The following is a 25,715-nucleotide window of genomic DNA, read 5'->3' on the forward strand; positions in this document are numbered from 1 at the left end:
GACGATTGTATGGATGTAGGTTGGGGTAACACGCACACCCAATTTTTTTGAGATAGTTGTAGTCTGGCTTTTGACAATACAATCGTTCTAAAGGAGTGGAATTGCCAATGACCTTACTGGGAAGACGGTAGATAAGATATGTAGCTGTGATGAAGGCCTCATCCCAATACTTGAGAGGCATAGATGCATGATCTAAAAGGGATAGACCAACTTCAACGATATGACGGTGTTTGTGTTCAGCAGAACCGTTTTGCTGATGAGCATGAGGGCAAGACACATAATGAGTGATCCCAATGTTACGGAAGAAGGAGTTGAGTTTTTCATACTCCCCTCCCCAGTCACTTTGTACTGAAATAATTTTCCTATCAAAGTGGCGCTCAACTAGCTTCTGAAACTCTTGGAAGATGGAAAGTACTTCAGATTTATACTTAAGGAAATAAATCCATGTGAACTTGCTGTAATCATCAATGAAGCTAACATAATATTTTTTTCGACCAAAAGAATCTCGAGCATGACCCCATACATCACTGAAGATCAATTATAATGGGGCATGAGACACACTATAGACTTAGGATAGGGAAGCTGATGGCTCTTGGCACATTGACATGCTTCACAAACAGAATCATTATTTGAACTATGTGACAAAGGAAGTTTGTCTTTATTGACTACTTGCCTAACTATGACTGATGAGGGATGTCCTAATCTTTGATGCCACCGCTCGAAAGAGGGCTTGATGACGGAGTAGACTCGACGATGCTTGTTGCTAAGAGCTCCGAAGGAGATGGGGTAGAGGCCGCCAACGCATCTACCGTGATATAGAGGTGCCCTCGTTGCCCAATCCTTAATGAAAACATAGCGAGGGTTAGTTTCAAAGAAAACATCGTTATCGGTGGCTAAACGAGACATAGAGGCAAGGTTTTTGTCAGCTTGAGGAACATGGAGAACATCCTTAAGAACACGATCACGTTGAAGAGTAGGTGAATTAAGCGAAACTTGACCAATGTGACAAATACCCATACCTTTACCGCTGGCTGTGTGGATCTGGTCATTGCCGTGATATGTCTCGCGTAGGGCAAGTTTCTCTAGCTCATTGGTGACATGATCGGTAGCACCGGAGTCAACGTACCAGACGCCATCCCCGCCTTGCTCGCGCATAGCAGCTGCAACTAGTTTAGAATCTGGGACGAAGTTTTCATCGTATCGATGCCAGCAGTCAATGACCTCATGACCGGCCTTCTTGCAAAGTTGACACCGAGGGTGAGGACGCGAAGAGGAGGTGCGGCGGCTAGTGTTGGAGTTGAAGCCGCCACCCCCTTGGTTGTTGCCGTAGCCGCCGTCGTAGTTGTGGCCGTAGCTGCCACCAGAGTGGGCACCATCGCCCGAGGAGGCACCACAGCCGCGGCCGCCACCGCGATTGGTGCCCTGGTGACCGCGGCCACGACCGCAACCCCAGGAAGCGGAGTATGCAGAAGATTGCCAAAGATCGCCGCTGTCGAGGAGGGTGAGGCGGCGTCAAAGCTGAGCAGCTGGCTGTGTAGCTCCGGAACCGTGATAGGTTCCACTCGTGCCGCCAGCGCAGAGACGACCAGATTATATTCCATGTCGAGGCCGGCAAGAATTTTGGAGACGATCTCCGGGCCGGAGAGCGCCGAGGCGGTGCAAGCAACTTCATCGGTGAGGGTTTTGATCTTGCTGAGGTACTCTTCCATGGACATGTTAACTTTTTTAAGGTTGCTGAGCTCAATGCGGGTGTTGATCGCCTGCGCCTGGCTCTGGGTAGTGAACATGCCGTTGATGGCGCGCCACACCTCGGCCGGCGTCTGGAGCGTGGCCACCTGGGACAGAATCTCGCGGGAAAAGGAACCCATCAAGAACCCTTGAAGTTGTTGTTGTTGGGCATACCAGAGGGTGCATGCGAAGTTGATGACTTGCTCTTCTTTGCCCTCGTTGGTGATGGTGAGGTTGGCCGGCGGTGGCGGGCTCGTGGCGTCAAGGTGGTGCTCCATCTGGGCACCCTTGATCTAGGGAAGCACGATGGCTTTCCAGAGGAGGAAGTTCCCCCTCGTCAACTTCTCCTGTGGTGGCGATCCGATGAAGGTGTTGGTAGCTGTGGATGAGGAGGCAAAGGTGGAGGCGGTGGAGGTGGTGGTGATCGCGCCCATGGTGCTCGGTGACATGGAGGCGGAGGTGGTGGACATAGCTCGGTCGCGAAGGTAGCTAGATGCGATCTCTCTTGATCTGATGAGGAAGAGGCTCTGTTACCATGTAAAGTAGTTTGGGAAGCGTAGAACCCTTTGTCTCGGGCCGCATTGTATATATTGAGGCGAAGTCTTGGTTCACAAGTTACAGAGAAGATCGAGAGAGGAGGAGATCGACCAGAAGGAGGAGATCGACCAGGAGAGGTCGTTACATGGGATAAGGAGAAGAAGAGATAGATATATGTTTAAACACCTCTCCTATCCCTATACAATGATTCTAACAATCCTGTGTTTCCGCATTCCTCAATGCCTCCCAAACATAAAACTGAAATGTGTACCACTACTACACAATGGTTGCGATGTTCCACACCCATTTCCAAAGAAATTCTGAATTATCTTTGCAGGTATGGTCTGTATATATGCATGGTACATGGATATGTATATATCTCTTCTTTGCCAAAGTTCCGTCACGTTTCTCTTGGCTACTGAAGCAACTATCTTTGGCTCCAGCCGCTAGCTACTCCTTTTAAGAAAGAGCAAAGGCATCATCTTTAATTGGATCTACTTCAATGCAACAACCATGTAGTGGATGCAGAAATTAATGTGCCCAAGACGAAGTACTAATTTAACATGCAATTGCATTGCCTTTGAAGCACTATGATGCAGAGACCGGGGGCAATGCCTCCATTTTCAAAAAAAATGCCTTTGAAGCACTGACGGGATCCAGCATTTGGGCCAAAAAAAATCACCTAGGCGAAAGTGATTCCAATTATAACCTAATGAGCTAGGCAGGCCACATCAGTCCATCTGGACCTGTCCTGGACTTCCATTTTTTGTACTTATCGCTAGTCAGGGATCACATGGGGCAACTGATTGTTTGTTCCTGCCGATACTTACCCAGTTCTGGTGATGCTTTTGAAGCTGAGTTAATGGCAATCAACGAAGGCATACATATAGCTACTCAGCACACGCCCCTGCCAATGATTGTTCGAACTGATAGTGCCAAAGGTGTATTGACGCTGACAAATAAGATGCTTGATCGGTCGTATCTCAGCCACTTTATGGAGGAACTAAAGAACGTAGTTATGGGAGATCAGGAACTTGAGCTAGTTAAAATTAATCGTACTCAAAACGGATTGCTGATTTCTTGGCTAAATTTGCGAGGGAACATCTAACCAATGTTTGGTTTCAGGATGTGCCAAGTGATGTAGCAGTTCTATTAGGGCATCTCCAATGACTGTAAAATAGTTGTTGGTAGACTTTGCCACATAAGATTTTTGATAATGTGTCATACAATAAATGAGGAAAGAGAGAATGGTTGTATGTACATGAACCAACACCCCTTGCACAAGCTCCAATATAGAATGAGAGAGCACCTCATTTACTATCTCACATCCTATTGGGCAAACTAGATACAATCTATTGAAATTGTTGTATGTTAAGGTATTGGTTGATGACATGACATATTTTACCAACAAGCTAACATACAAATTGTTGGAGATGCCCTTAGCCGCGGATTGTAATTCTGTTCTAAATTAATAAAGCTCCCGGTTTTCAATGCAAAAAAGGGTTCATTTCTAGAAAACTGGGAAGTTTGTGCTGAATTACAGCCAGAATTACAAAAGTATATATGATGTTACGAATGTCTGTAAGAATTACCCTGCTAATACCAACAAAAGCAGAACAACAAACAATCGAGCTATAGTTAAAAGTTAAAATACCGATGGAGACACTTGTAGGTAGGTTAGGAGGGTTACAATTTTTTTTATTCCCTGAACGGCACTAGTAGAAAAAGAGGCTTCCGTCCAGCCTCATTAGTCGCGAAACTGTAGGAACCGCGACTAATGAAGTCTTCAGTCGCGGTTCGGCAGATGAACCGCGACCAAATGCCTGGGCCCAGGGCGCTCGCGGGCTCTAGTCACGGTTGGCCAGGCCAACCGCGACTAAAGGTGCCCAAAGGCCTTTAGTCGCGGTTGGCCTGGCCAACCGCGACTAGAGCTCGCGGGCTTTAGTCGCGGTTGGCCAGGCCAACCGCGACTAAAGGTGCGCAAAGGCCTTTAGTCGCGGTTGGCCAGGCCAACCGCGACTAAAGCTCCTCCCCTATATATACCAGTTCAGCACGCTCACTTAGCCATTTGGTGCCACTTCTCTTCACAAGCTTCACAAGGGGGTGTAGGTTTGCTTTTGGTTCCTCTTATGCACACAAGGTGTTTGATGAAATGCCCTAAGAGGGTGAAACAAACATGATATGAAGTGTTGGAGCCACACTTGAGGTTCCTCATTTATTTTTTCCTCCTCGATCGCGGTTAGCAACTTGAACCTTTCATGCATGTGTGTCATTGATAAAATATGCATGTGTGCAGTTCATTGTTTAATTTATATTATTTGTAGCTAGTTAGTTTAACAAATGCATGATGGTTAATTATATATTTTATATTATAATAATGCAGATGAATCGGCAATGGATGTACGGTAACCGACTCTCCGGCGAGTTCACTACGGGTTTGAAAGATTTCCTCGTAGTGGCTAATGCGAACAAGCAGGGGGGTTTTGTTATCTGTCCATGTGTTATCTGTAAGAATCAGAAGGGTTACTCTTCCTCAAGAGATGTTCACATGCATCTGCTTCGGCACGGTTTCATGCCAAGCTATAATTGTTGGACCAAGCATGGAGAAAGAGGGGTTATAATGGAAGAAGATGAAGAAGGGGATGATTTCATCGATGAAAGCTATCTTGCTCATTTCGGTGATACTTTCATGGAGGATGCTGAAGGTGAAGGGGAAGGTGAAGAAGAGGCACGTGATGATCCCGTTGATGATCTTGGTCGGACCATTGCTGATGCACGGAGACGCTGCGAAACTGAAAAGGAGAGGGAGAATTTGGATCGCATGTTAGAGGATCACAGAAAGGCGCTGTACCCCGGATGCGATGATGGTCTGAAAAAGCTGGGCTGCACACTGGATTTGCTGAAATGGAAGGCAGAGGCAGGTGTAGCTGACTCGGCATTTGAAAACTTGCTGAAAATGTTGAAGAATATGTTTCCAAAGGATAACGAGTTGCCCGCCAGTACGTACGAAGCAAAGAAGGTTGTCTGCCCTCTAGGTTTAGAGGTTCTGAAGATACATGCATGCATCAACGACTGCATCCTCTACCGCGGTGAATACGAGAATTTGAATGAATGCCCGGTATGCACTGCATTGCGTTATAAGATCAGAGGCGATGACCCTGGTGACGATGTTGAGGGCCAGAAACCCAGGAAGAGGGTTCCCGCCAAGGTGATGTGGTATGCTCCTATAATACCACGGTTGAAACGTCTGATGATCCCGGTGGATGCTTAGTCCAGAAGCTCGCTTCCGACCACTTCAAGAGGAACTAGCTGGATGGTTCAGCAGGGAAGTCCTCCATCCTAAAGGAGAACACTATTACGAGGACGTAGAACTTTATATGCATTAAATCATGTATGGAAACTTGTTCAAAATTGTATATGGTCATCCGATGATATTGAATATATATTGTATATTCCTCTTGAATTCTTTTCGGTTCTAATTTCAAATTTATTTGAAATTGTACATTCATATGCATGTATGTAGTACCGTAGAATATATGAAACTCCTTCAAAATTAAAATAAAGCACAAAAGAAATAAAACAATACAAATTAAACAGAAAACAGGTTTAAGGGGGGAGGTTTAGGGGGGGGGCTAAAACCCTAAACCTGCGGCGGCCTTTAGTCGCGGTTGGCCAGAAGAACCGCGACTAAAGGTCCTCCGCCCCGACGGCCACCTGGCGCCCACGTGGACGGGCCTTTAGTCGCGGTTCTTAAGCAACCGCGACTAAAGGGGGGGGGGGCCTTTAGTCGCGCCCGGTCGGTCGCGGTTGCGCAACCGCGACTAATGGCAGTTGCGAACCGCGACCAAAGGCCTTTTTTCCACCAGTGCGGTACACAAATTTATATGGGTAAAAACGACAACAAGACCTCCCGGCTTCTGGGCTTACTACATTACACCGGAGCTTATAATATACACCCGCCAAAACCTGATCCGCAACTGTTAATTCACAGATAAAATGCTTTCGTGGCATCTTGTCATTTTGACTCAAGGTTCTACTAAATGCTCATGACCACCTCACCAATTCAAGCGGCAACTCAGACCATTTCAATGATGTTTCTGCATAGCAAGTCGGGCAAAAGTGCAAAGAAGAAGCAAAATAAAAAATAAAGTCAAGAATCTCTCACTGCACAAGATTCCAAAGCCCTATAGAGGCTTGAGGTATTAATTTCTACTAGGCATAGGATAATTAGAGTCGTGTCCTTAATTTCCACCTCGGTAGCATCATCACTGAAGATAGAAAAAAAAGAACATAAAAACAAAAATAGGGATCTGGCTGCAACAACTACAAAAATTAGTGTCCTTCATTTTGTAGATGAACACAAGAATAAAAATGGGGATGCATCTTCATCAACCGAATGCAGAGGCCAAGGTTATATGTTATCCTCCTTTTCGAAAATAATGTAAAAACATGCTTTTTATGGTGTTAGCTTTGGGGTTCTCATTGTTTTGAATCTATATGCCCTTGCTTTGATGTCGTGTGAGTGTAGTTATGCGGTCCCTAGGATATGGTAAGTGGACCTTGTGGATTTCTATAAATCTAGGTGATAACCATGTCTATACACGACCCGGTTGCACCAAAAGTTGATGTGTGTGTGTTTAATCACATATACAATGATTTGGCAATCGCATGCCATTTTTACCTCGCCGAGCATATGGGACCGTGGTGATACACATCAACCAGGTGACCTTAGCGTCGACGCGTGTGGTGGAGGCAGTTGTGGCCGCGTTGAAGCACGGTTGTCAGCTCATAGGGCACACCTTGAGGGGTGAGGGAGTCCTGGATTAGGGGGTCTTCGGACAGCCGGACTATATACTTTGGCCGGATTGTTGGACTATGAAGATACAAGATTGAAGACTTCGTCCCGTGTCCGGGTGGGACTCTCCTTTGCGTGGAAGGCAAGCTTGGCAATTCGGATATGTAGATCTCCTTCTCTGTAACCGACTCTGTGTAACCCTAGCCCCCTCCGGTGTCTATATAAACCGAAGGGTTTAGTCCGTAGGACGACAACAATCATAATCATAGACTAGCTTCTCGGGTTTAGCCTCAACGATCTCGTGGTAGATCAACTCTTGGAAACTCATATCATCAAGATCAATCAAGTAGGAAGTAGGGTATTACCTCCATTGAGAGGCCCCGAACCTGGGTAAACATTGTGTCCCCGCCTCCTGTTACCATTAGCCTTAGACGCACAGTTTGGGACCCCCTACCCGAGATCCGCCGGTTTTGACACCGACATTGGTGCTTTCATTGAGAGTTCCACTGTGTCGTCGCAATAAGGCTTGATGGCTCATTCGCTACTAGGGAAAACCTTATACACAAAAATTTAGCAACAGCGCGGGTCAAAAAAAAGAGCTGGTGCTAAATAGCAGTAGCGATTGGCGGAAAACCGCGCTACAGATACAACTTTAGCAGCAGCGTGTGTAGTGACAAAAACGCTACTACTAATATTCCCATTGCTAGAATGACAGGGTACGCATAGCAGTAGCGGGCTTAGAGGAAACGCGATGCCGCTACGTCATAAGTAGCAGCGCGTTTCCTTAGAAGAGCGCTACTACTAATGGAAATAAAATAAGATGAAAAACAAATAGAAAAGTAAAAGAAAATGAAAGAAATAGAAAAAGGAGAAAGGAAAAAATTAAATGTAAAGCAAAATAAATGAAAAAGCGAAAAAACGGAGGAAGGCATAGCAGCAGCGTGTGTTTGTAAGAGGCGCTATAGCTAACGTAGCTGCAGCGCGTGTCCTAGACCCCTGCTATAGAAACAGAAAAGGAAATTAAAAAATGGAAGAAAATTACATAGCTATAGCAGCAACGCGTTTTTCTAAAACCGCTATAGCTATCTTAGCTATAGCGCGTTTTGCCAGACGCGCTACCGCTAAGTTTGACTTAACCAAAAAACCGTTTCCCCCCGGCCACCACTTCTCCCCCAAATCCCTCAACCCACCCCGCGCGCCGCCGTCTCCCCGATTCGCCGTCGCCCCACTTCGCCGCCGTCTCCTCCCGACATCGACGCCACCAGAGCCGTGCACATGCGACGCCACCGGAGCCGCCCCCAACGCCACGGAGCCGCGCGGCCTCGTCAACTCCACCAGAGCCACCGTTGACGCCACCGGATCCTTCTTCGCCACAACTGCCTCCCTCGCCGTCACCGGAGATGCCCCTGCCTCCCTCGCCACCACTGCCTCCGTCGCCACCACAGGAGCCATCTTCTGTAAGCCCCCACCCCTCCTCTCTCTCTAATGCATAGGTTAGCTAGTTTAATTAGGTTAATTATCTAGGTTAGGGCAAAAATTTAGTTAGGGCTTTGACAGAGAAGTAGTTAGGTTAACTAGTGTAATTAGGTTAATTATCTAGGTTATTGCAAAAATTTAGTTAGGGCTTTGACAGAGAACTATTCAGGTTAACTAGTTTAATTAGGTTAATTATCTAGGTTAATTAGTGCAAAAATTTATTTTGGGATTTGACAGAGAACTAGCTGCGTTAACTAGGTTAATTAGTGCAAAAATTTATTTTGGGCTTTGAGAGAGAACTACCTGCGTTATCTAGGTTAATTAGTGCAAAAATTTAAGTGGCCATGTTATATCTTTTCATTGAAGTTGTTCGATTGTGCCCAAGTGGCTTTGTTGTTTCCAGGAAATGATGCTGAGTGACCTATGTTTTGCCGGAATGTTGATTCATTTCTGTTCCGGCAAATTTCAGGTTCTCGATTTCTCCACTTTTTAGCAAAGGTCATGCCGAAATTTACCATGAATTTCGGCATGACTTGTGCTACAAACTAGGACATATCGAGCGCCCGGGATTTGCCGCACCAGGAAGGAGTCAACATTCCTGCAAAACAATAGTCCTTTTTTATGTCATTATTTATTTTATTATGTCTAGAATTAATTGACTAGATTTAATCATAGGAAACATGGCTAGCAACGATGAAGGACAGGGTTCTGGTGATTGCGACGACGTCTACCTGGCGGCAGACGAATTTTTTAGCCTTACCGACGATCAACCGATGTTGTTGCTGGGCCCACCGGTGGCATCGGGGACTGAGACCGACACGCAGACCGGTGCTGAGACTGAGACCGGCGCTGAGATTCAGACCGACATCGAGACCGGCACTGAGACCGGCGCTGAGACCGGTGCCGCCTCGTGGAGCGGAGCCGGTGTAGAACTGAAAGCAAAGAGGCAACGGGTTCCTAACAAACTCAGGACTACTAGACTGGTGGTCACGGAGGTGGACGACAGCAGTTTTTAGCCAAAGGCGCCCGAGGAAGCGCGCGCGTGCTACGGCAATCAAATAGGCTGCATCGTACGGACAACCGCCACCATCAACGATGAGAAACTAAAGAAGATAGAAAATATGAGGAGCTCCCTCCTAAAGAAGTTTCATCAGAATTCTTGTTCCCGGGCCGGAATGAGAAGGATTATGAAGATCCAGACGAGGACCAGGCAATGAAGAAGATAAACAAACACGCCATGACCAAGTTTAGCGACGCGTTGGCTGCCTGGAAAAATTGAATGAAAGCAAAGATCAACGACGGGGAACCCTACTCCGACATTGTAAAGGATAATCCGACAATCACGAAAGAGTAGTTTCAAATATTCAAGGAGGCTTGCGAGGCCGAAGCTGCCAAAAAAAATCTAAGTACATGAAGGGGCTTCAAAAGAGGAACATTGGGAGCCACCACCTCGGAAGCCATGGTTACGGCGGAAAGAAGTCCAAATGGGCCAAGGAGGACGCGGAAGCCGCGAGTCTGGGCATCCCAGACCCCTTGGCGGATCTCACCGTCCCGCAGGAGCGTGACGTCCTGAGGGCCAGGCACCGTTGGGACCAAGTGAAGAAGGTTTACGAGACAACACCAGTCATTACGGAGTTCATGAGACTGCTGGTAATTTTAGTTTCTGGTCAATTCGACTGCAGACATTAGTCATATTTGTAAACGATCCTTGTGCCTTTTGCAGAGAGAGCAGCACCGGATTGCGGCCGAAAGCGACTCGCTGTCTGAGGCATTGGCGAGGCCCAAGTGGGACACTCCATTCAACCGGGCGTTGAACATATTGAAACAACAACCGGTGGATACTCGACCGTCGTATGGACGCGTGCACGGTGTCGGAGACGGCGCCACGTGGAAGAAGTACTACCGTGAGACCACGGAGGAGAGAAAGGAAAGACGGAGGTTAAATGAAGAAAACATCGACAAGAAGGTTGAGATTGCGGTTGAGAAGAAATCATCTCAGACAGTCGCAACAGCGGTAGCTGCCGCAAAACAGGCGATTGCAGATATATCTACTTCCTTGGTGACGGGCGTTTTCACTTGGACAAGGCAAAATCCAGAAAAAAATGCAGAGGACTTTCCCCTTGCTGACTTCTTGGGAGCACCTGCTCCCGCACCGGCTCTCGTACCTGCTCCCGCACAAGCTCCCGCACCTGCTCCCGCACCGGCTCCTGCACCTGCTCCCGCACCGGCTCCCGCACCGGCTCCTGCACCAGACATGCTCGGTGGTGCCTCCTCTTTGGCTGAGCTCGACGCCCTCACGGTATCTGTCACACCGGCCCCCTTCAATATAAATGTATAATCTCCCGTTTTTGTTGCCTTTCGGATTTCTCATGTCGCAGACTTTTCTTTGCAGGCCGACGAAACCCCGTGCACCATATTGTACACCATCGACGAACAAAAGGTGGACGTGGGGAAGGCGACGATAATGGAGCCGAAGAAACTATTGTTCCACAGCGGGCCGATCCCCCCAAACGTCTTCAAGGTTACCGTGGCCAGTGTCAAACCGGGCCACGAGAATTTGCCTCCTCTAGTACTAGTGGGGGATGACGACGAGACCTCGCGGCGGCTTGGTGATTGTTGCAATGGGTGGGTCCTATTGTGGCCAAAGAGTCTGCTTCGTCTGGAGGCGGCCGGGAGCACACCCACCACGAGCACGCAACCTCAGCAAGGTATGAACATCAACACCCCACCTACCCAATTAGCGTCGGGTGTCGGGTTGGGTGATAGCGGACGGGGTAAGCAGGTGGCTCCATTAGTCGCTGATGACGTCGCCATGGATGAGGATGAGGATGATGATGGCGCTGAACAGTATGTCTATACTAGCGCCTCCTCAGGGTTTGAGCGTCATGAGTCGGTGCCTGAATTACTGTCTCAACATATTATTGACGACCTTCCGGTAGTAAAGAAGTCTAGGAAGAGAGCGAGGAAAGGCAAAAAAGTTGATTCTATGATCCAGCCGCCTCAGCAGCCTCGGCTTCAGGACCATGTAGATATCCCCGATGCAGATAAATGGCATATCCCCGGTCAACCAATCCTACCTGAAACAGCGCTACGGGCCAGATTCGGCGATCTAAGGAGACTTCATGACGATGTGCTGCGGGTAGAGAAAGGCCTCATCGCCTCGAAAGATCCAGGATACCCACTCTACGTGGTTAACGTTTCGCGGCAAATGTCGTACGTCGACAGCTTCCCCGCGGATAAGTTCTTCCTCCGATTCGATTACATATTCGACATGTTTCACGTGAAGAAGCTGGATTTTACGTTTGTCCGCCTTTATGCCTTGCACATGAACTACATCATTGGGGTTGAGCAGATACGTCATATCTGTGTCGCTGACCCGTACTACATGCACGAGGGCTTCTTGGGAGTCTGTGCAGAGCAGCGTGAATACGCGAGGGATTACATCATCAGTTTCATGCTCGCCAATAAGGACAAGAAGGCAATTCTCGTGCCTTATCATCCCGTGTAAGTCATCCGCGCTGCTATCCTTCCTTCGATTTCAATAATTCATTTGCACGGTGTAGGCTAATTAATTTGAGGTGTACTTATTTTGCGCAGCGGCGGGCGTGCCGTCCTCATCATACTCTACCCCCGATTCTCCCACGCTCTTTACTTGGACTCGTCGAAGAACATTCACAAAAAGGATTACACCCACATCAAAGATGTTCTCGACAGTGCTATGTTTTACTACCAAGCAAGGGGTGGAGAGGTTAGGGACAAGAAGAGAAGGGGCGGCGGGGCCGCCTTCAGCCATAAGACCGACTTCTGCTGCATCCAGCAACCGAACGATTCTCTTAATGATGGATTCTATGTCCTACACCACATGTTGGAGTACAGACGGGATCACCAGAACCTTCAAATGTCACCTAGATCTGGCGATGCCCATATTCTGCAATGGGCAAAGGACATAGGAGATATCGAGGATCATCGACTTCGAGCTGAGTTCTATAACATCTAGTGTGAACTTGCCCAAATCATCATGAATGAGGTCGTCGGAAAAACAGGGATGTTCTACGCAGAAGGACAAATGTCGCGGGAAGACGTCCGAACATGGATAGCCTCTCAGCGTCTCGACCTGAAGCCTTTCACTAAGCTCGGGGACTATCTCCCTGACCTCGATGGATGGCACGGCATGTTGGAGTGATTGTCGATATATGACAATGTGTCTGTTTAGTCCATACTTTCTGTATGACAAAACTTTGAGTTATGCGCAGTGAAACTTTATTTGTGATGTAATTAAACCGTCCTCCTCCTCGACTAGCGAAGATCACTCTAGTTAGGGCATTTTGGGTACGATGAACTTTGTTATTTATGCTTATGATATGTTGTTTCTATTTTTGTCAAGTCTGTCTCTTTCTGTTGCTAAACTATATATGTTGCATATCATCGACTCATGTGACGATGCAGGTGCATAGATCATAGATGGCGAAGAAGTTCTACGCTAGGAGTATATATACGACAAGTGGCCGGAGTGTCAGGCCCAGGTGTACCGGTTTTTGGTTTCCGAGCGACACGCAGTAGTTAGTTTAGGTTCACGCTAATACGAGAGAGGGATACAAACTCATGTACTCAAAGTGATAGCTATTCTCGCGTATATCATTGTTTAGATGGATGACGATGTATTTGCAATTAATCGAGACTTGTATCGCTATTTTCGAGATTGATGACGAGAGACCACTTTGTGTTGGATGATGATTATGATGATGACATGATTTGATGAGACTAATTGTATGTATATGCTATGATTACATTTGTATGTGGATGATATGCTAAAGATTATTGTATAAAGCCTATTCAAATACAAAACAAATAAAAAACAAATATGCAGGAAAAAAAACTAATAAAACTAGTAGTAGCGAGGGGGAAATTTAGCAGTAGCGCCGCCTTACCAGTAGTGCTTCCCTGTAAAGAGCGCTGCAGATAATATCAGTAGCGCCCTTTTCTAAAGAGCGCTGCAGATATTCATGTGTAGCAGTAGCGCTGGTCAACAGGCGCTACTGCTATAAGTTAGCTGTAGCGCCTTATTAGTAGCACCGGTACCCGCGCTACTGAGAGGGCCAAAACCCGCGCTGCTGCTAGGCTTTTCCCTAGTAGTGTTCAATCATCTGCAACGATGCGATCCAGGGTGAGGTTTTCCTCCCCGGACATATCTTCGTATTCGGCGGCTTCGTACTGCGGGCCAACTCGCTTGGCCATCTGGAGCAGATCGATAGCTACGTCCCTGGCCATCAGGTCAGGTTTGGAAGCTTGAACTATACCACCGACATCCGCGGAGACTTGATCTTCGACGGATTCAAGCCCATGTCAGGTGCGCTGAACAGTCACAACGAGCATGACTTAGATCTGCCATCAGACGGTGTTCAGGAGATCGCACCTGCGGCTGCCCCGCCCTTAATCCGGAGCAGATTGTGCCCTCCGAGGACGGGTGGATGGACCCCGCCACGGAGGCCGCACACCCATCGGCGATAGAGCCGAACACAGACTTCACCTCCAAAGAGATATGTGTCATCGGACCCTCGGACTCGTCTCCGGCCATAGGTTTCGAACCACGCATATCCGTGCCTATCGAATCTGATTGGGTACCAATCGTGGAGTTTACCTCCACGGGTATCTTTCAGCACTCGCCCTTGGGCGACATGCTAAAATTCATTGAAATCTCTCTCTCTGTCAGGAGACTCTTGGCCGAACTATGCCCGACTCGTGTGGGAAGCGGACGATGAAAGAATTCGTTCCCCACCCACCACCCACCTAATAGCCACTATTGATGACTTAACCTACACGCTTGACTTTGAATCCGAAGACATCGATGGTATGGACGATGATGCTGGAGATGAACAGGAACCACTGCCCACGGGGCGCTGGACAGCCGCCTCATCATACGATATATACATGGTGGATACACCCAAAGAAAACAACGGTGAGGAATGGAAGGATGCAACGGAGGACAATCCCCTTGAGCAGAAACCAAAGCCACGACGTAGGTGCCGCTCTAAATCCCGCCATAGAAAAAACAGCGATAACAACACAAGAAAGAATAACACCCTGGTCGACTCCAAAGGAAACGACGACCCCATGGACACAGCGATGGAGCAAGATGAGCCAGGGGACGGTGAACATAGTACGGAGCCGATGTCCGATGACGACGATCTCAAGGGTAAAATTCTTCAACCTGTCTCCGGACAGGAGAACAGTCCGGACGATGATGCAATCATCATCCCGGAAAAACACTTGGAACAAGAGAACCTCCATAGAAGGCTTATTGCCACCACGAGGAGCTTGAAGAAGCAGAAGCAAAGGCTTAAGGCCACGCATGATACGCTCAATCGCAGATGGAACAACGTGCTCGATACTGAAGAAAAATACGGCAGCGATCGCCACACAAAGAGCTACCCAAAGTGCAAGCTGCTGCCCGAATTCGACGTAGAGGCTATAGAGCCCATTCAGCCGAAAAATAAAACAGCCGATCAGCCGGACCGACCATCCCGTGGCCGCGACAAGGCGGCCAATGATGCCACACACAAGTCAGCACATGATTTACGTGAGCTCCTGGACAAAAAAGCCAGTATGGCCAGGTCCATATATGGATCTAGGAAGCATGCTCCGGCGCAGGATCACAGCCACCAAAACGATCATATCGATCAAATACCAGCTCGGAATCAACACCGAACACAACAACTGTCGATAGCATGCCATGACACATCCAAATACAGGGGTTCCGTGCACACCCTATGCTTCACCGATGAGGTGCTGGATCATGATTTCCCAGACGGATTTAAACCCGTGAATATATAGGCATACGAGGGAACGACAGACCCTGGGGTTTGGATTGAGGACTTTATCCTTCACATCCACATGGCTAGCGGAGATGATCTCCATGCCATTAAATACCTGCCCCTCAAGTTGAAAGGACCAGCTCGGCATTGGTTGAAAAGCCTCCCCAAAAACTCAATTGGAAGTTGGGAGGTACTTGGGGATGCTTTCAGGGCCAATTTCAAGGGACCTATGTCCGACCACTGGACGCAGACGATTTAAGTCACATAATCCAACAACCCGGAGAGTCAGCCCGTAAGCTTTGGAACCGATTTCTCACTAAGAAGAATCAAATTGTCGACTGCCCAGATGCCGAAGCCTTAGAGGCTTTCAAGCACAGTATCCGAGACGAATGGCTCGACAGACACCTCGGCCAAGAAAAGCCAAGGACAATGACAGCCCTAACAAGCCTTATGACCCGCTTCTGCGCGGGCGAGGACAGCTTGTTGGCCCGCAGTGGCACCAGCGACCTAGGCACATCCGAAGTCAGGGATGGCAACGGGAAGCCGCGACGCAATAAGAACAAGCATAGAAATAATGAAGACAGCCCAGAAAACACGGCGGTCAATGCCGGATTCAGGGGCTCTCGACCTGGTCAACAGAAAAAGCCATTCAAAGGCAGTAGAGATGGACCGTCCAGCCTAAATAAGATTCTAGACAGATTATGTCAGATTCATGGCACCCCCGAAAAACATGCAAATCACACCAACAGAGAATGCTGGGTCTTCAAGTAGGCCGGCAAACTAAACGCCGAACACAAGGGGAGGGAGACACCAAGTGAAGACGAGGATGAGCCTCGCCAGCCGAACACTGGGGGACAGAAAAAATTTCCACTAGAGGTCAAAACAGTGAACATGATTTACGCAACTCAAATATCAAAGAGAAGGCACAAACGCACACTCCGAGACGTATACGTTGTAGAGCTTGTCGCCCCAAGTTCAATCCTTGGTCGGCCTGCCCGATCACTATTGATCGCAGGGATCATCCGACTAGTATCCGGCACAAAGGATCGGGTGCCTTGGTGCTCGGCCCAATAATTGACGGATACCATCTCACCCGAGTCCTTATGGATGGCGGCAGTAGTCTTAATCTGATATATTAGGACATTGTCCGCAAAATGGGGATAGACCCATCAAGAATCAGCCAAAGCAATACTACCTTTAAAGGAGTAATACCAAGCGTTGAGGCCCGCTGCACGGGCTCTCTAGTACTAGAGGTTGTATTTGGTTCTCCCGACAACTTCAGAAGCGAAGAATAATCTTCGACATCGCTCCATTCCGAAGCGGCTATCACGCACTACTTGGAAGAACGACCTTCTCTCGTTTTAATGCAGTACCGCACTACGCCTATCTTAAACTTAAGATGCCCGGTCCATGTGGCGTCATCACAGTTAGCGGAAATACAGAGCGTTCCTTACGTGTGGAAGAATATGTGGCGGCTCTAGCAGCCGAACACTGAGAGGCCTCTCCAACCAGAATAAATGATCGGTCGTCAAGACCACGGACACGGTTAGACGAGTCCGGCGCACCACCAGTCGTAATAGCCCAGATAAACCTGAGCTTGGGTCGATGGATATACCCCCATAGGTGGTGCTAGGGGCTGCCTGCATGTAAAAAAGCCCATAGTTCAGCTTGACCCTATTAATACAATAACATATTTCATTTTCATGGTTCGTTCACAATAACCAACTTTTCGCACGAAGTCTTTCACCTGGGTTTTTCCTTTTTACAGATGATCATCGTGCTACACGCTTCCAGGATATGGCACAACGGAGACAAAGGCATAGACGTGCAGCAGGGCCCCGCTCAAAGGTTTCTTTTTAGATTAAGACCCTACGTAAACCTTTTTTTTCTAATGTCTCTTGTTGCTTCATACCCTCCGGACACTTAACACAACTGGGAGGGATGCTGGCGTTATTGGCATTTCGTCACGCCAGACTAATGCATGTACCTGGAAACTCAGGGCTCATTATCGAGGGCGTTACTCAGCCCAGTGTATGTTGTAAAGTCCGAATACCTTAGGGGGAATTCGGCGTCGCGAGTTTGGCCTTATATGCATTAGCTCCGAATCATGTCTTTGGTCAATAGTTGGGTTTGCCCGGCTCCCACGTTTTGCTACCTTACGTTCCACTCTATCGGCTAAGGTGGCACCTGGAGAACTACTGTCATTGTGCCCTGGTTCATCTGGATGAGCACCTCAGTAGAGAAAGCCGAAAACTGACTGTCATGATAAAGCGAGAGACTGGTCAACCACTCGATACCTTAAGAGGATTCTTCGCGATTCCTCCACATTGACGAAGGACCGGTTTCCTGGTCATGTACGTACGCGCACCGTATCCGGATGAACGCGGAAGTATGAGGGTCTATATAGTAGCCCCACCGTCAAACTCCTATGGCTAAGTGAAAGCGTTAAAGCTATATAGTCTGATTGCCTTGTTCTCCGCGCTATCACCTCCTTAATGGACCAAGACGTTGGATCAAGTGTGAGTATGCGCTTTTCCGAACACCCCCGCATTACATGCGTGGGGGCTAAGCCGACGACTGCAAACTTTCAGGTTATATATATATACATAAACGGCCACACAGGAGGCACTATAATACTTTCGTGCAAAAGTATAAACACAACCTTTATAATCAAAATAGCATTGTTTTTACAATTCAGATACATGTCACTCAAACATGGTACACTTCGAGCACTGAGCCTCTATCAAACGGGCGCCTTCTAGGACCTCTTAAAAATACTGCTCGGCCGGGTCCTGGCCTCCCGCCGGACCCCGAGTTGCAATAGCGGTGGCCTCCATCCCTGCCCAATATGTTTTGACACGGGCAAGAGCCATCTACGCACCCTCTATGCACGCCGACCTCTGCACAGCGTCGATATGTGACACGGCACCAAGGAATTGTTGCACTAAACCAAAATAACTGTCCAGCCTTGGTCCCTTTGGCCAAAGATGATGCACGACAGACCTCATAGCAAGCCCGGACAACCTATGGATCTCGGCCCACTCGGCCATCTGTTCATTCAACGGCAGCGGACGCGTTAGTGCACTGAACTGCGACCAGAACAACCTTCCCACCTCATGATCTATTTGATCTTTGAAAAACTCAGTCGCGTCAGCATCACTCTTTGCCAAGTCCGAATCCGCATCCACAGCCCTCCATAATTTGTCCAGAGGGGCATACTTCGGATCTCTGAACTTCATCCACAACAAAAAGGGCCTCCCAGCCGCGATATCTCCGGCTTCACGAAGCTCCTCCCTTACCGCACTAAATTCAGAGCAAGTTTCCTTGGATGCTTCCAAGGCCTTCTATAGGTCAGGTGCTTTCGCTTGGCTTTACTTTTCAAGGAGCTCATATCGGCCGGTGGCATCTTTCAGCTCAATAGCCATCTTGGCTATTTTATCTTCGCTCTGGCGATGAGCAGCATGTTCGGCTCTTAACTCTTCGACCGCCTTTAGGACGGCCGCGTCACTTCTTCTGGCTTGTTCCTTGGCTCGGGCAAGTTCCGCCTGAAGGGTCTCCATGGCGGCAGCTCCATATGCAATCACAGCATATTATAGATACTAGCATCATGCTCCTCTTAATATTTGTTGGCAATCCGCAAATACATACCTTGTGCCTCGTCAAGCCGCTTGTTCACAAGCGCGATGTCGACATCCGCCACGTCAAGCTGCCACCTCAGTTCAGCAAAATCAACAGTCCGGTCAGCCGCCGGACCCTCAGCCGCCTGCACATGACAGCAGCACGATCATTACCTGGGACTATGATTCTCTGTTCTCCGCCTCTGGACGGCAACCAGAGTCTCAGGGGCTACTATCTATACAGGGCACACCTAGCACGTGTGGTACCATCAAAAATACATATATTACTTTGCGTACCTCAAAGCCTCTTAGCAGGCTCGTAAAAGCTTCATTCAACCCGCTCTTAGCAGATGAAATCCTCTCAACCACCGTACCCATTAAGGTACGATGTGTCTCTGAGATAGCCGCTTGCTCCAGAAGGCCCATCAGTGTGTGCGGTTGTGTGCCGGACAACCCCGGACTCTTTTTGTTGCTCTCCTTGGGAGCCGAATACTCTGGACTTCGGGCAGCTGAAGTGTTGACTTCTGGCCTTGGCAGATCAGGAGAAATCCTCCGTGACGACACCTCGGGGTTGTCCGCCCCATGTGGCAGGGAGGTGGGAGGAGGCGTTTCGCTCTCCATCATCTCCGGAAGGAGATCCCCCGAAGACGAACTCTGTGGAATAGGGCTACGAGCCGGACTACAAGATATATGTCTCGGTTATTATTCTCAGAGATAAAGAAGGATGTATTTACCAAAGTACTTTTGTTCACTTACAGCTCGGTTGAGGGCTGGGCCCCTTGCGGGCGCTGTGCGGTGAGGACGCCCTCTGGAGCAGGGCCCCTGGGCGATGGTTTCTTCCCTCATTTGGAAACCTCTGCTTCCAAGTCTTCGGAGGCGGCCCTTTTCTTCCCGTGGGGAGAGGTGATTCTAGATTCACCTCCCCGATTATCCTCCTTCGTGGAGACATTAATTCCCCAGGTTTGGATCTGTAATGTATGAGTCCCGCTTTTGGCTTCTCTAATCCTCCCATCATCTTCTCCTGATGGCACTTGATAGGGTGCGCGCTCAAGCATCCTGGTTAGTACAGGATCCGGCGAGCCTTTGGGAAGGGGGGCGAACACCTGATCCTCTCCGACTTTCTTATCCAGTCCTGGCCGAGAGCAATTTTTTCAGAATGATATTGTGACAAATATAAAGATGACATGTTCGGTCGCGGAATTACTTACTTGGGTATCTGGACGATTGCAGTTGAGACCCGCATCCTCGGTGGTGTCCGGACACTTTGTTCATGATCCGAAGAACAATCTGTACATCCCTTCGAGCGTTATGCCGAAGAATTGTTGAATGGTTCGCGGTCCTTCCGGGTTGAACTCCCACATACGGAGAGATCGACGTTGACACGGCAGGGCCCGACGAACTAGCATTACTTGCATTACCTTGACGAGACTGACATCCCTCTTGAGGAGATCTCGAATGCGTCTTTGCAATGTCAGCACGTCATTAACTGGCCCCCAATCCAGCCCCTTGTTGACCCATGACACTAGTTGAGGCGGAAGGCAGGGCGGCCTCCCGCTTTGTACCTCGGGGAGCTGTGATGTAAAACCACTCATGTTGCCATAAATCGGACACCTCCAGGAAGGAACCCTTTGGCCATGGGGCATCGGTGCCTTTGCTTATTGTAGCACCTCCGCACTCTGCGTGTCACCTATCGATCATCTTCGGCTTCACATTGAAGGTCTTGAGCCATAAGCCGAAGTGTGGGGTGATGCGGAGGAAGGCCTCCCACACGACGATAAACGACGAGATGTGAAGGATGGAATCTAGAGCTAGATCATGTAAATCTAGCCCGTAATAGAACATGAGCCCTCTCACAAAGGGATCAAGAGTGAAACCTAGCCCTCGGAGGAAGTGGGAAACAAATACGACACTGTTGTTGGGTTCGGGAGTGGGGATGACCTGCCCTTGAGCAGGCAGCCTATGCGGGATTTCGGCGATGAGATACCTGGCCTCCCTAAGCTTCTTGATGTCCTCCTCTGTGACAGAGGAGGCCATCCACCGGCCTTGAAGGTTGGATCCGGACATGGTTGAAGGTCTGAAGCGCTTAGCATGAGCCTTGGGTGTTGGAACTCAAGGTGGGGGAAGGGAAGGATCTAGCGTGGGGAAAAAGGGACAGGACTTGACCCCTTTATAAAGAGGGTGAATATCAAGCATCCTTTGCGTGGCCATTTGGAACTTGCCTAAAGTCGAGGAGTCATACTAACAAGCGCGGTTGGGTTACCCACACCCGTATTGATGAGAATCCCATGATAAGGGGGACACGATCTCTGCTTCGACAAGACGTGCCAATAAAACCGCCTCACAACACGTGCAGTGGCAGGCTGGGAAAACAGTTCGTAATAACCGCGCCGCGGCGTGATGTCACGCTATTAAAAGTTGTCAGCAGGTTGGATTTGTGGAATATTGTGCTCTCTACGGTGGTATGTGGAAATTATTTTGCAGAGCCAGACACGATCCTTGTGTTCAAAATCTTCTATGGAGTATTCGGAGAAGGAACCCGCCTTGCAATGCCAAAGACAATCTGCGCGCCGGACTCATCGTCATTGAAGCCTGGTTCAGGGACTACTGAGGGAGTCCTAGATTAGGGGGTCCTCGAACAGCCGGACTATATACTTTGGCCAGACTATTGGACTATGAAGATACAAGATTGAAGACTTCGTCCCGTGTCCGGGTGGGACTCTCCTTTGTGTGGAAGGCAAGCTTGGCAATTCGGATATGTAGATCTCCTTCTCTGTAATCGACTATGTGTAACCCTAGCCCCCTCCGGTGTCTATATAAATCGGAGGGTTTAGTCCGAAGGATGACAACAATCATAATCATAGGCTAGCTTCTAGGGTTTAGCCTCTATGATCTCGTGGTAGATCAACTCTTGCAATATTCATATCATCAAGATCAATCAAGCAGGAAGTAGGGTATTACCTCCATCGGGAGGGCCCGAACCTAGTTAAACATTGTGTCCCCCGCCTCCTGTTACCGTTAGCCTTAGACGCACAATTCGGGATCCCCTACCGGAGATCCGCCGGTTTTGACACCGACAAGGGGGACACTATTCAACAAGTGTCCAGACAGCCCAAATAAGACGAGAATGAAGCAACATGTGTGGCACTAAATTAAGTTTATGGAGATATAATCAATGAGAAAACATACTTTTTAGTACTTCATTCCTTGATGTCTCCCTAAACTTACACCTGAAAGATGATGTACCACTATACACTGGTTGCCCAGTTTTAGATCCATTACCTAGAATTTCATAAATGGATGGTATGCATGGTACATGGTTATGCATCAATGTCTTCTTTGCCAAAGTTCATGTTGAGTTTTCTATGGATTATTGAAGCAACTACCTATCCCTTCAACTGATGCTTCTTTTAGAAAGATAAAGAACACAGTCTTTAGTCGGATCTAGTTCAATGCAAACAACCATGCAATGCTTGCAGATATTAATGTACCTCAACATCAATGTACTAATTTGCTATATGGGGCAACCAATTACAGTGAAGTCCACTTGGACTTGGTTGGGGGGCAGGGCCTAATCATGAACTTTATTTTCAATAATTAATTCTTATTGCATGGTGGTACAACCTTGTAATTCCTGCATCGTGTAACATATGGTTTATGTTACACAAAGACTGTGGTTATACGAGCTCGATAGTTGCCATGAGCATGGCAAGGCACCTCTAGTGCGAATGGGCTGGAAGGCCCATAACACAACCCAGCCCAAGCTAGAAGCAGCGCGCCGAGTTAGCCGTCACACGCCAAGGCAAGCAAGCGTGTGATTGGGGACGAGTGGGTGACAGCGGTGAGATAGGAAGAAATGGGATCCAACGAGGAGATCATCGAAGATCGATCAGGAAGCACGGCGATGGCTATCTCTCTCCCACCTTGGCTCTAGAATCCTGAACTCCTTCTTGCAGTCCACCTTTTGGGACAGTTGTGCTTGTATCAAGTGTAATCTGAACTATTGCTACTTTGTTCCAACCCAAAACTTAGTAATACAGAGAGAGAACCTACAAAGTGGTTCAAAGCAACATGCGAGGCACACTAGAGTCAACAGAGGTCAAGGCAGTGCAAAACACGTCAAGTGTGTTGTTGTGTTTCATGATGCCTCCCAAACTTAGACTAAAGATGTGTGCTACTACTGGCCTACTACTACGCAGAGGTTGCCCCATTTTGCATCGTTTCCCAAAGTTCCTGATGAGGTTTCTCTTGGTTACTGAAGCAACTATATTTCCTTCTGGATGCTCCTCCTTTTAAGAAACAGAAAGGGAACCATCTTTACTCTTTAACTAGATATAGGTCAACACAATAACCTTGCAATGGATGCAGAAATGTATCTTCTTCATGACCGGTGTACTGCCTTGATCTAATGTGCTTCAAGACTGTTGCACTGATTTGATCTACTATGGTTGATTATTTTTCTCTACAGTATATGTTCATGTGATAATATTTTGTGTTTCATGTGGAGTTCAATTAATATGCTTTGTCTGTTAAAAATCACATCATTCCGACAGTTTCATATCACCCAAAGTAATGCACACACTCCGACTTGAATATTGGCCACTGTTTTAGGCTCTACCCCATTTAGCCATGTCCGAAACAAAGTGGCAATGCTATTAGGAGGACTGATATTGAAGGCCACATGAACTGCACACTACAATAACTTGGCTAGTGGTCATCCGATAAAAAGATGTTGGATGGATTTATCTTGATTATAGAAACAACATCATTTACTACCCTCCCAACAACACTTTGTCAAGTTGTCCTTCGTCAAGATCACTTCCTTGTGAAAAAACCACATGAAGCCATTTATTTTTAAAGTTACCTTAGTTTTCCAAATGTCAAGCGACTTTGGGATTAGATCAGTGTTTATCAAATCCATATACATAGATTTCACTGAGAATACTACTGTCACCGAAATTTTCTAGTGTAGTATATCTGACTCATCAAATAGGTTAAAAAGAAAGCATTTTTTCAAAAAGAAGGATTGTGGCAATTTTTATTTTTTTTCAACTTGATTGTGAACTTGTATCAAACAGCGTACTTGGTGGATACTTTGGTTAATAATATGGCTGCATGCACCATTTTGATGCAGAGGCTAGGGGTAATCCTTCTTTTTGAAAAAAAATGCTTTGTTTTGATTTACCATGCAATCCTTAGTATTCTTCGATAGTTCAGATAATTTTGGTTTCTTGGAATTGCATGGTACCGCATGTTTTGAATTGCTTTAATTTACATGAAATATGTTTCTAAAATAAAAAGTAAAATGTTCAAGAACCAGGGCTTGCTTTTCTTGTATTTTTTTAAAATGAGTGGCATTTGAAAAGATTAGCTCTTTAGAATCTTGGCTGCATGAATTTCACGAGGACAAACAATATCAAAACTAAATGGCGATTTCTTGGAAACTAGGAAGATGATGATAGCAAATATGAATATGACCACTGCCAGAAGTACACTTCTACCAGAATCGCACCCTATGCCGATAGCCAGGGTCGTCAGCATAGCCCTGACTGGCCGTCGGGACAGGCCTGTGCCGACGGCCCCCGTCGGCATAGGGCCGTCGGCAACATATCCGTCGGCATAGCCAGGATGACCGTCGGCATAGAAAGGCCGTCGGCATAGGCCCTATCCCGACGGTGGCCGTACATCTATGCCGACGGCCCTGGCCGTCAGCAACGTTATCACCTAACGGCGGCCGCCGTCAAGTGCTGTCCAATGCCTGCTCGCTACGTGGCAGGTCCATGCCGATGGCTGGGCCGTCGGCATAGTTCCAAACTAAGCCGACGGCTGGGCCGTCGCCATAGACCTGCCACGTGGCGAGCAGGCGTCAGCCCTAGGGCAGGTCTATGCTGACGGCCTAGCCGTCGGCATAGATCCAAACTAAGCCGACGGCTAGGCCGTCAGCATAGCCCTGCCACGCGTTAGCCACTGGGAGCTCCTGGAGCAGGTCTATGCGGATGGCCTAGCCGTCGGCTTAGTTTGGATCTATGCCGACGGCTATGCCGTCAGCATAGACCTGCCATGCGTCAGCCACTGGGAGCTCACGCCAGCTCTATGCCGACGGCCTAGCCGTCGGCATAGTTTCTGCCTGTTTCTTTTTTTCCTGTTTTGTTTCAGCTCAATTCATTTGAATATATACAGCATCACACAACAAATATATGCATCACATAAGAGCTGGCCTAGCAGCATCACACAACAAATTCATCATCACACATCATAAGAAACGTCGCAAAGCATAAATATATAAGTATCATCACCACCAAGCATATAAGAATCTCACAAACAACAATAAGAAACATCACAAGCGTATAAGTATCATCACCAACAAGACCGCCACAATGTGACCCAAAGGCTTAAGCGCCAGGACGTCGAGCACCGCGAAGGTCGTCACTGCCAAGACTGCTGAAGTCCATGTCGTCACTGCTAGCGGCAGCGCTACCGCCAGGACCGCCTCCACCTCCGCCTCTGCCTCCGTGGATCGGAGTGGTCGGGCTCTGTGTCTCAGGAGTGCTGCGAAGACCACCGCCAACGGATGATCCACCGGCTCCCTGGATGTTGAAAAGACATATTAACGGGATATATGACTGTGTTGAAAGGCATGATATGCTTTGGGTGAATAGATTGGGGATGAGCTAACCGGCGAAGGATAATGACTGTGTTGATTCTGGCCATGACCCCCTGTAGTGGCTCTCCCCCCACCACCTCGCCCTCTAG

General features: G+C 48.0%; 1 protein-coding gene across 1 annotated transcript in view; it reads left to right on the plus strand.

The window, feature by feature from the left end:
* Positions 1–2,034: 2,034 nt before the first annotated feature.
* LOC123076724 (vegetative cell wall protein gp1) overlaps positions 2,035–25,715 on the plus strand; it is a 62,053-nt gene continuing 38,372 nt past the window's right edge. The window contains exon 1 of the mRNA XM_044498842.1: positions 2,035–2,213. Within this exon, the coding sequence (XP_044354777.1) occupies positions 2,035–2,213 (179 nt within the window). The remainder of the gene's footprint in view (positions 2,214–25,715) is intronic.

Source organism: Triticum aestivum, chromosome 1B (genome assembly GCF_018294505.1).
Source record: "Triticum aestivum cultivar Chinese Spring chromosome 1B, IWGSC CS RefSeq v2.1, whole genome shotgun sequence".
NCBI lineage: Eukaryota > Viridiplantae > Streptophyta > Magnoliopsida > Poales > Poaceae > Triticum > Triticum aestivum.